Below are 12,085 nucleotides of genomic sequence, written 5' to 3'. Positions count from 1 at the left end.
TGACATCAAGGATTTTAAGAGATGTGTCAGATACACCACTCCAAATGTGAGCAACATTCTAAACATGGGTGGATTTGGGATTTACATACAGAAAAGTTTGCTGGGTGTAAAATGTGCTCTTGTATTAACATCTTCTTGTATTCTTGAATGCTGAGGAGGCTATTGATGTGTTTATGCCAGGAAAGAGTGAAGATAAACATTAGTCCAAGCAGAGAGATTTCATCTTATCTGGTGATTTGTGTATTACTGAAGAGTAGTAAGAGTAGGTGTGCTGTGAACTCTATACAAATAAAGGCAGGACTGTGTTTTGATAGCTTTGAACATGACAATGTTGTTTTACACCCATTGAAAGATAGTATGTAGATCGATATTTAAGGCTCTAGTTGTAGATGACCTTGTAGCCTGGGATATCAGAGTGCTGCATGATCTATCAAATGAGTAGGATGAGTGGAGAATACTATCATTTGCAAAGATGTGGATAAGATTAGTGGTCATTGTGAGGAGGTCATTTATGTACAGGAGAAAGAGAGTAGATGATAAAACAGAGCCTTCAGGCACTCCAACATTGATGGTGAAGTTTGAAGCGAGGAAGCCATCTGTCATGACTCACAGAGAATGACCAGACACACACACACACACATAGTTAAAAGCTTTGGAAATGTCAGGGATGATAGTACAAGTTTCTCTGAACCTTTCCATGTTACATATCCAACAGTGGGTGATGTAAACTAAAAGGTTAGCTATGGATCTTGAATGACAGAATCTATACTAGTGGTCGTTGATTAATTGGGGTCGTGGAGGAGTGGGCTATTCATCACTTTCTACATTATGTTGGAGAAGACAGAGATGATGGCAATTGGTCAGTGATTGACAGCAGACTTCTATTGCCCTTTTTTGGGAAGAGGATGGGTATGAGATTGCTTTCATGCATTGGGATAAGTACCAGATATGTATAATAAATTATAGAGATGATACAGGACGGATGTTAGCTCTGAAGCACAATGTTTGAGAACAAATGGATAGATGTTATCAGGACCAGAAAACTTTTTAGTATCCAAGTTATTGAGTAGTTTTCTGATGTATTTTTGTCCAAAAACTATAGGAGGCATATGGAAAGGTGGAGACACATTTTAGTCAAATCTTGAAAATAGCAGTGATGGAATACAAACAGAAATAAAAATAAAAAAAAAATGGGTAGATGAATTAAAAATTGATACAAGCCCACCATCTATCTAAATTGGAGATTTTAAAAAAAAAAGCTATTAAAGAAATGAAAAATTGGAAAGCGGGAGGACATGATGGTATACTGACAGAGGTTCTAAAATCTAACACGACAACAATCACAGATATGCTCTATCCACTATTCCAAGATATCTGGGAAAAGGAGACATTCTCTAAGGATTGGAATACAGGAATAATAATAAAAAATACCAAAGAAAGAAGAAAGGAGATTTAGGAAACTGTAATAATTGGAGGGGCATAAACCTGCTATGTGTCATTAGCAAAATTATTCTTACAAGAATCTTTAATATTTTAGATGAGAGCAGTTTGGTTTTAGGCCAAATAGATCATGTATAGACCACATTAACACCTTAAGAATAATAACTGAACAGTCAAGTGAATTTAACTCTCCTGTATATTTGCTGTTTGTGGAATATGAAAAAAAACCTTAGATTCCATTGTCAGAAATTGTGTGTGGAATGCACTTCAAAACAAAGGAATTCCACAAAAAATAATAAATCTCATACAGGAAGGATATAGCAAAGTCCATGATGGATATTTGTCATAACCCTTTCAAACTGTATCTGGAGTGCGACAAGGATGTTTGCTATCTCCCTTATTATTTATATTGATGCTAGATCAAGTTCTAGAACAGACAACAATGAAACATGCCAAAGGAATATGATGGAAAATAAAACTTTGGGTGATCTAGACTATGCAGATGATGTATGTCTAATTGCTCATAGACATGCAGATATCCAAAACAAACTAACCACATTACAAGAATCACTGAAAGTCGGTTTGAAAATAAATACAAACAAAACAAAAGAAATGAAAATCAATGTGAACAACAAGGCACCAAGTACAATTGAAAATGGAAAAATCGAAACTGTTTCACATTTTACATATCTTGGCAGTATTTTATCTGCAGATGGAGCAGCAACTAGAGATGTTGACATAAGGATTCAAAAGGCAAGAAGTGCATATACTAAACTTAGTAAAGGATGGAAAATGAAAAGTATTCACACAGATACAAAATTAAAAATATTTAATGCATGTATTAAATCAGTTCTTTTATATGGATGCAAAACGTGGCTGGTTTCAAAGAAAACTACAAACATTCATAAACCGATGTCTGCGGAATAACATACTTCGAATTTGGTGGCCACAAATTATTACTAACAAAGATCTCTGGAAAAGAACAAATCAGCAAAAAGTCAACCTTGAAATCAGAAAACAAAAATTTAGATGCATTGGACATACACTCAGGAAAGATCACAAAGAAATCTGTCATGCAGCCCTGGAATGGAATCCACAAGACAAGAGAAAGTGTGGCCGTCCTAAAAATACATGGAGGAGATCAACTTTAATAGAATGTGAGAAGAGTTCTGATGAACTAAGACCAATAGCAAGGATAAGGAACCAATGGAAAGCATTGACAGATTCCGATGTTGTACCTGATGGAATCTGGAAAAAAACGAATAGTGGATTCAACGTAATAGGTATTGCATCTAGGCTGGAAGTTAAATTTGTAAACAACATTATGACATAATAGTACATCGCTCTATGTTACTGTGGTTTTATGTTTTAGTAAGTTTTGTAGTTCATTAGCAGTGGTGAAGACATTTTGTATCTTGAATATTTCAAGTGCTTAGTAAGTGTTATGAATGTAAAAGAATTTTCAGATGGCATAAATATTTGATTTTTTATTGTGGAATTGAGGGCACATAATTTTTGGCCAAATGAATTAAGAATATCTTAACTGTTAAGGATATTTCCAGAAATTGGAAGATATCTTTAAGGCATGTGATTTAAGCAGTGGGTCTGGATGAATATTTGTACATGTCATGAATTTTTTTATATAGTAAGGATGATAAAAAGAGAAATGTGGGTAATTATTTGAGTAGTATTATGATGATATGATCTAGTTAGTCAAGTTTAAAAATTTATGGATTTTTTTTATCTTCATATTCGATAGAGAATTGTAATTTGTGGCTAAAGGTATTTAAAGAATGAAATAGTTTTTGTTTAGCATTCTCATTACCAATAAACAAGGCATCACAACATATGTTAGTCATGAGCATGCCATGCAGCAAGCTCATGACTAGCTTTAATATTCTTTATGTAAATGTGATCCACCAAAAGGGCCAACACACCATCATAATGCTTGCTAGTTTCCAAAATGTGTTTTATATCTACCTTTTGATATATCATTACTCATGTATTTAGTTTTCACTTTCACACTGTCTTCTCAATCTTACATCATTTTTCAGCTGTTTTTTTTTTTTTTTTTTTTTTTAAATTAATCTAAATAACACCATAATCCTGATCTCCATAATATTCAGCTTAGCTTTTATTTATTATCTGATAGTATGCCAATATTCATGAACTAGAGGATTAACATTCAGTGAAAAGTGAATAGAATTAAATGATAAAAAGAAATGTTTCACTAGCTGGGAATAAAACTTAAAAGAAGTCACTAAGAGAATTTAGTTCTTACACTAATAACTGTGCTTGACTAATGTACTCTCATAGTCTTTACCAATAAACTAAGGAGTCCAAAGACTCATCGTGTGAGGGCACTCTATTCCACTCTGCCAAATACATCTCACCTACTAATTAATTCTCCCACTACCACATTAACGCCATCTACCACCCATCACCACTACCAACAATAATATTTTTTGTCTGTAAATTGTGTGTGTTCTGGTGGCCAATATTCATGGCAACAGTATATAGACTTGAATATAACTGATGTAATTTAATATAAAAGTACAGCTAGTCTTGGAGTAAGGATAACGAATGATTACTCAGGTGGTCTACTGAGAGAGAGAGAGAGAGAGAGAAAGAAAAATGAAACTATTTCTTAAGGGTGTTCTAGATTGAACATATTGGATAATATGTGACACAGCATTCAAATCTTGACCTCCACAGGATACTGGAGTCATTTTTATATAAGAGTGATTATTATGTAGATAACTAAAGTCTATGCAAGGATGGGATACAAAGCATGCAAGAAGGAATTTTGAAGAAGGCAGAGGAGATGAGAGTGGTGGTGGACAGGGACCTAAAGTTTAGGGATCACATTTTTAAAACTGTGAATACATTACGACAGATTATGGTAATGATGAGAGGATCTTGATATGTAGAAGTTAAGTTATGCATCCAGTGTATAAAGCTTTGATCATGCTACATATACACTATCTACCAATAATTATCCAAACACTTTAGCAATTTACAATTGATACTACCAGCAGCCAAACCCTAATATCAGGTGTCTACCTTTAGCTTTGATCACCTCCTGCACCCTTTGAGAGAGGCTTCCCACCAATGTGCAGCAGACATCAGGTGGAATTTGTCTCCATTCCTCCATCAAAGTACTGGGTTCAGCGACAGGTCAAGGACGTGCTGCTCTAGACCTCAATCGCCGCTCCAATTCATCCCAGAGGTATTTTATGGGATTGAGGTCAGGACTCTACGCAGGACAGGGCAGTCATTTAACACCCATCTCTTCATACTATTCCATAACAGTTGCAGCTTTGTGGCATGGGGCAGTGTCGTCTTGATAGTAACATGGGTCCGTTCCATAAAAACTCCACAGTGTAGGCAGCACCTGATTATCCAGAATATCAAGGAACCATGGACAATGATCAGTTGTCCCACTACAAATCAGCTGAATGCACCTACACATAACTCCTCCACAACCAACTTTATTGTGGGTACAACACACTAGTTGTAGATGCAGCCTAGCTGCATCTACACCCACACCCTACCATCAGACTGGAAACAGGTGAACCTTCATTCATTGCTCCAGAGTACCGTTTTCCACTGGTCAATTGTTCAGTTCACATGCTCTTTGCACTAGGCCAGACGAGCTGCCTTGATCGCGAGACAATTATGGGAATGGAAGGGGGAGGGAAGATATGCTTGAGACATGTAAGTTAATAAAGGACTGTTACCATGCTACTGTAAAAGAGTAACATGGTAACATTCAGTGGCACACTCAGGATTTAATCTTGGAGGGGCCGAGTTGAGTAGACGTTTTGCAAATACACACTACACATCGCATACTACCTATAACTGAGCATCTGCAGTGATTGCTAATTCATAAGTAGCACACAACATAAATTAAAAAAATGAATTTTAATTAGGAAAAGATTTTTGGAAATTTTTCTAGTGTTTTTTCCTTTTCTTTGGGTGGTGCTCGGGCCCCTTGGCCCTCCCTCTGGGTGCGCTACTGGTAACATTATTACTGTGGAAGAGAATTTTCATAGAATGGAAGGAGGCAAGGGAAGAACAAGATCATCTCTGGAAGCTGTATAAAGAGGGTTGAACCAAGGGATGAAGAGCAGGCGCTTTGCATTGAAAGTAGCTGGTGAGTGGAATGCATTGCCTAAGGGATAAGTGTGGAAACATTTGAATGAGTTTAAGGTACAGTTTGATGACCTTTTTTGTGTGATAATAAGAATTGCCCACAACGAGTCTTTTGACTTGATGGAGATCTAATGTCAATAATATGAGGAAATCAATGATATGGATACAAGTGGCTATCTAATCTCATAACTACCAGCAAGTTGTGTATGGAAGAGCAAAAAAATATTCCAGAAAAGAAAAGTAATAACAGTGACATGCCACAGAATTTGGTTCGTTGGCCATCGTACTGTCCAACTTATTTTCTAATGTAAAAATATTTATTTCACATTCTTCTACAAGCCTTTCCTCTCCATCCTTTTTGTTAAGCTGCTTTTAATCTTAGTTTTCCTACATTTTTTTCTATGTATTCTTTTTAAATTCTTTCCTTGCCTCTTTTGTTATGCTGCTTTTAAAACAATTTACCTTTCCTATGTTTTTCTCTATATATTCTCTAAGAGTACATGTAGATTTACATCAGCCATGAACTTATTCACACATCCAATGGGTCTGTAAATAAATGGATTAGGAGCGAGATAGATGAACAGAGGAAATAAGCAAGCAGTGTGAGAAAAGATGTTATGGAGGCACAAAACATTTTATAGTAAATAGGTGCATGAAGAATATAAACTGCAGGCCACAAAGTTAACAAGCATAATATAAAAAAAGTACAGTAGGAGACTAGCCAGTCAAGTTAAAGATAATCTGAGGGGATTCTTCTGCTATGTGGCAAACAAGAATAATCGTGGAAGGTGACACTAGGAGATAGTTATTGTAACAAAGTAACCATAGCCAAGGATACAGTGGAGTTCTTTAATGAGTACTTTATCCATGTATATATTATTATGCTGGTGTAAATAATGCTGCACAATATGCAGAAGGGAGACAAATAGTAGAGGAATTAGAGGTGTTTCAAGCATTGTTTGGGTTATATGTTAACCAGCATTGTTCTAGGAGAAGTTTCCAATTATGGACTAGTCTGTATATTTGCAGTTGTAGTCAGGATATTAGGGAAACTGATTAGGAATAGAATAGAATACAAGAATACATCATAGAGAGTATAAGATTCTCTATGAAGATCAGCATGGGTTTGTGACATGAAGGACAGATATTTTTTTAGCACTCTGCTTATATTTTATGATAAGGTGACAAATGTGTTGGATAAGGGAGATTCATATGCAGCAATATACTTGGACTTGGTAAAGGCATATACCAAGTCCAAGAATATTGCCCCAACTTGTCATATTACCACATGACAAATTGGGGTATAACCTGCACAATACTGGGTTGGATGCAGATTGGTTTTCTAAATGATATCAGCAAATTGTGTATAAACAGGACTCGACAAATGCTCGCCAACTAGCCAATGACAGGTCAATTTAGCCAGCTCGCAAGAAGCTGCAGACCAGACAAAATAAAATATTTTTTATTTCATAAAAAGTAACTTACATTTTTTTAACTTTAAAAAAAACATAAAAGAATACGCATAGTTTAAAGTACCATTCTAATAACAAAAATTAATGTAATTTTTTTTTTCAAAAAAAAATCAATGTTGTTTTTACTATTCTTCCTATTATTATTTATTGAGTTCTCCTTACTGGAATGGTTATCACAGAAAGGAAATATTCTCAAACAATGATAACTTATTGGAACATATCATTGTTAAAGGAGGAACAAGTACTTCTCTCTCTCTCTCTCTCTTTTTTTTTTTTTTTTTTTTTTTTTTTTTTTTTTTTTTTTTTTTATGTGGCAGATTTTGCATAATTTATAGATCCCTGGATAAGATGGAGCAGTGTCTTAGAAAAGGAAGATGACCAATGGCATGTTTCAGGATTCTGTGATTGGGTCCTCCCTACTGTTTAACATATATTTGCTAATGATATTGCATCTCTGTCGCACAATTGGAAGAATGACAGTATGTTGCACCCTTCGATTGGAAAAGGCCTAAGTTCAATTCTTGTCGTGACGGGAGGAATCTTTGTATGTGTTTTTTTTTCAATTGAAGGTGAGTTAGCCAATCTCATATGGAGGTAGCAGGGTTTTTTCCCCTCCTGGAAACTCGGGTTTTTCATCCTGCATACAGACAAAGAGTCATTGGTGTAGATGATGGAGACAGATGGAAGTGGTGGAGACATGTTATAGTGCCCTCCCTCAATGAGTCTTTGGACCCCTTGGAGATGCCATGAAATAATAATAATAATAATAAATAAATATTGCATGTGAATTGGCTGGGGATCTTCAAATGTTTTCTAATAATGCAAAGTTAGACCGAATTATTAGGAGTACTGCCAATATTAATTCTCTAGAGGAGTGGTTCCCAACCTTTTTCCACTTGTGTACCCCTTTTAAACCCATTTCTATAAATTGTACCCCTTGTTTTTAAAATAGCTGTTTTTAAATACTGACATTTTTGTTCAGTGCCTATCTTAATGTAAAATTGTTTACTTTACTTGTTTTTCCACCATTACTGATTATTTTCATGTACCCCTGAATGGCCCATCACATACCCCCCGGGGGTACGCATACCACCTGTTGGGAACTGATGCTCTAGAGTAAGACCTGAATAGACTCCAGCTTGAAGTTGTAGTTTCCATCATCAAATTCCTGACATAACACCCTCAGGGGGTATTATGATAATACTACATGAAAAAGTTACTTCATTACTAACTTCCTATCAACAGTTTTCCTCCAAATTAATCTGTTATCTGTCAACATTCCAATATTATCAGATCTTACGTTTCTGTCTTTTGTGTTTCTGTTTCTTTTTATTGTGTTGATCCACTAACATCTTGGGCTTCCTCTGGGTTGTTTTCCTGCCATCCTGGCAAGGAACACTTGTTTTGCTAATCTTTCCTCTCCCATTCTGTTTACGTGGCCATACCATCCTGAGATTAGTTCTACTAACACATTCCTGAATGCTAAAATATCCAGTTCTTTCCTAATATGCTCATTTCAATATGATACTGCAACTGATGCCATTTGTTCAGTCTTCTAATTTTTCTTAGGACTCATATCTGTGGTCTCTAGTCTTTGATCAAGAATTTTATTTCACCAGTCTGTTTGGCCAAGTGGTTAACGTATCCGATCTTCAGCCAAAAGGCTGTGGGTTCGAATCCCACCATGGGTATGGATGTTTGTGATTGTCTGTGAAAATATTAGTGGTGGGCAGTAGATGGCATTGGTGTAGTTGCGATTCGCTGTAGTTGGTGGATTGAGTGGTGGAGAGTTGTAGAGTAGGTACCCTCCCTCGATGAGTCTTTGGACTTCCTGGAGGTCACAAATAATAATAATAACCCAGCTCTCAGATCCATAATTTAAAATTGGTTTTAACAGTCTTGTATACAGCTCGTTTACAGTTTTGACTAATTTCTTTCTTATTCCTCATACATTTATTCAGCTGACATCCTACCACACCAACTTAGCTAATTCTGTTGTCTATATCCAAACTTAATTTGCCACTTTCACTAAAAACTGTGTTTAAATAACCTGAGATTTTTACTTGTTCTATAGGTTTTCCACTCAAAATGCAGCTGATGTTTTCAATGTTTCTGCCTATTTTCACTGTCTTTGTCTTTTTAACTCGGCACTGGTGAGGTGAGAAAATGTAACAAAAGTAGTAAGGTGGGGTCCCACAGACCCACCCAAATAATGTAGTGTATTATAGAAATCCATATCTTTTTAATCAATATTAGATTACATATTGTTTAAGTGTCCTGTAATTTTACAGAATAAAAATGCAGATCCACAAAATTAAATTTTTATTACCCAAAAAAACTTAACTAATTAAACATCTTTATTTTTACTTTTAGCGTCATCTGTAAGTTGACATAACCTCTGTTCTTCCTGCTAGTAACTCATCTGGTAAAAAAAAAAAAAAAAAGATATTATTCTCAAAATGCCCTCTAAATATTTACGAAAACGTATTTGCTTATAGTTGGCTTGTAAAAATATAGAGGACACAGCAGTAATGATAATATTTTAGTAGAATATACATGAAAACAACTTATGTTTCAGAAGTAAATATAGTCACACTTTTGGTAAGGTAGGGTCTGGTGGATCCCAGCACACTTTGCACCTCTGCACACTAAACTTGCTTCCGTGCAATAGCCTGTCGTCTATGGCATTGAGTAGCAGGTTACGGAAGGGAAGCTATACTGAGGCATGTCTAATCTATACCCTTGTCAAAGTTTGGTCACCTAGTTTTCATTGTGATGTGGAAACATTAGAGAGGATCCAGAGATGAATGACCAAAGTGATATCAACATTCTAGAATGTTGGCTGTGCAGAGCAGATGAAAAAATGTTGATTTCCCCTGAAAGTTATGTAATAAGGGCACAAGAAGTAGATTTTTTACATTGAGAGTGGTTGGTGAGTGGAACACATTTTTAGAATGCATCGTGAATACAGAAAGTGTAAAATGATTTCAAGGTCAATATGATAGGCATGTTGCTAGTTAAGCAGGTCTATTACAGTGAGTCTACTGACTCCATGGAAATTACTGTAACAATAATATGAGTGCATGCTAGGATTAGTATTGCACTAGAATCACATCCTAGTGCATACTAAGCGCTAGACTCCATGTTAGACGAACATAAACAGTATTTGAAATGTCTACAACAATGGCCGAGCTTGTTTCATGCTGCCAAAATTATCCACGGTTATTCTCTGAATGAGTAACCTGAATACTTGATGAAATATCAAAAATGAAACTGTTATATTGTGTGGGTATGCTTCAAACCCAAAGTTGAATTCTTTTTACTATGAAATACGCAACACTGAACCAAAGATTGACTTGATATAAGTAACAACTTGAATGTAATGTATAAACTATTATACAGAATATATATATATATGTATAATATAAGCAATTTCTTTATCCATGATATTAATTTTATAATACCTTGAAATCACTGGCTCCAGAGTTGATACGTCCTTGGTTCTCTACTAAAATAGTAATGACCTGGTCTCTGTTTAATAACAAAGGAATAGAAAGAATATCTGGTCTACTTAGAATGCCTCTAAATTCTTTGTCCACAAAAATATAACCTCTGTCATGAAGGTCAGGAATACTTAGAACAGCTGGATCAGTAGGAATAAAGTCTATCAATACTGAGTAAGCACAAAATCCAGATGCCAAGCTAAGTGCTTCAAATGTTTTTGGATACTTTGAGAAAATTGGAGGTGGTCCTCCTAAAAAGGGAAGACTATCAAGCAAGGATGAAACAAATTTCAATTTAAGAGGACCTGTAGCCAATTTAGGTGATGGATGAGGAGGTGGTCCAGGAGGGAGTGGTGCATATTTAGCTATTACTTTACGTATGGCAGTATACAAAGGAGTGGGATCACCTGCTTCAGATAATGGTGCTCCATAATCATAGCTAGTTGGCTGCGGAAGGTATATTTCATTGGCGCCATTGGTAAATCCAAAATTAGTTCCCCCATGGAACATATAGAAATTAACTGAAGCATTTGTTGACAATATTTTATCTAGAGTTGCACATATTTTTGCAGCACTCACATTTGCATGTGGTTGTCCCCAATGGTCCATCCAACCAGGATAATACTCAGTAACTATAAGTGGCCCTCGGTATTCAAATAAACGAACAGTATCAAATGCTAGTTGAACATCTTGGTCAGATCCAAAATCTGCAGTTGTCAGCACACCATCTATGTTGTCACACATATAAACTGGTACACTAGGAATATCAGTTTTGAAAATAACAACATTAGGGCCAAGCAAAGAACGAATCAAATCTCTTAAATGAGTCATATATTCAAAATCACAACCATGTTGTCCATATTCATTTTCCACTTGGACTGTTATGATTGGTCCTCCATTTTCATAAAGCAGTGGGCGAACAAGCGGTAACAATACCTTAAACCATCTATCTACATATTTTAGATATGTTGGATCACTTGATCTTAATACTATGGATGGTTTTTTTTTAAGCAGCCAGTAAGGAAAACCTCCAAAATCTCTCTCTGCACAAATATAGGGACCTGGACGAAGTACAACCAATAAACCTAGCTGAGCTGCAGCCTTAAGAAATGAAACAATATCATAGTTATCAGCAAAGTTATAAACACCTGGCTGTGGTTCATGGCCACTCCATTCGACATATGTCTGTATAGCATTCAGTCCGGCTGCTTTCATCTTTAGCATCCTGTCTTTCCAGTAAGCTGGTGGAATGCGAAAATAATGAAGGGAACCAGAAATATACCGAAAAGGTTTACCATCTTTTAGAAAACAATTCCTATGATCATCGACAGTAAAAGAACAATCTGCATATAAAAATCCAAAATGTAACAAAATTAGAAATGAGCTTAATGCCAGTGAGGTCTTCATTATGCTGATGACTTTATTGGGTATCAGATCTCCTGCGAATCTATTAAAAAAAAAAAAGAGAAAAAAAAATACCTTCTTATATTTATGTGCAATATTACACTATTGTAG

The 12,085-nt window shown here is 35.7% G+C and overlaps 1 protein-coding gene across 2 annotated transcripts in view; it reads right to left on the bottom strand.

Moving 5' to 3' along the window:
- The window catches only part of LOC150095568 (beta-galactosidase-like), a 53,853-nt gene that overhangs the window by 25,116 nt on the left and 16,652 nt on the right, over positions 1–12,085 (bottom strand). For both annotated transcript variants that reach the window (XM_090410753.1, XM_090410754.1), the window contains exon 2: positions 10,532–12,017. In XM_090410753.1, the coding sequence (XP_090266879.1) occupies positions 10,532–11,977 (1,446 nt within the window). In that variant the 5' untranslated portion in view covers positions 11,978–12,017. The remainder of the gene's footprint in view (positions 1–10,531; positions 12,018–12,085) is intronic.

The sequence above is a fragment of the Typopeltis vanoorti genome, chromosome 20 (genome assembly GCF_054136105.1).
Source record: "Typopeltis vanoorti isolate ZY-2024b chromosome 20, IOZ_Tvanoo_1.0, whole genome shotgun sequence".
NCBI lineage: Eukaryota > Metazoa > Arthropoda > Arachnida > Uropygi > Thelyphonidae > Typopeltis > Typopeltis vanoorti.
The sequence above is the reverse complement of the archived record's forward strand: the minus strand, read 5'-3'. Positions and strand labels throughout refer to the sequence as shown.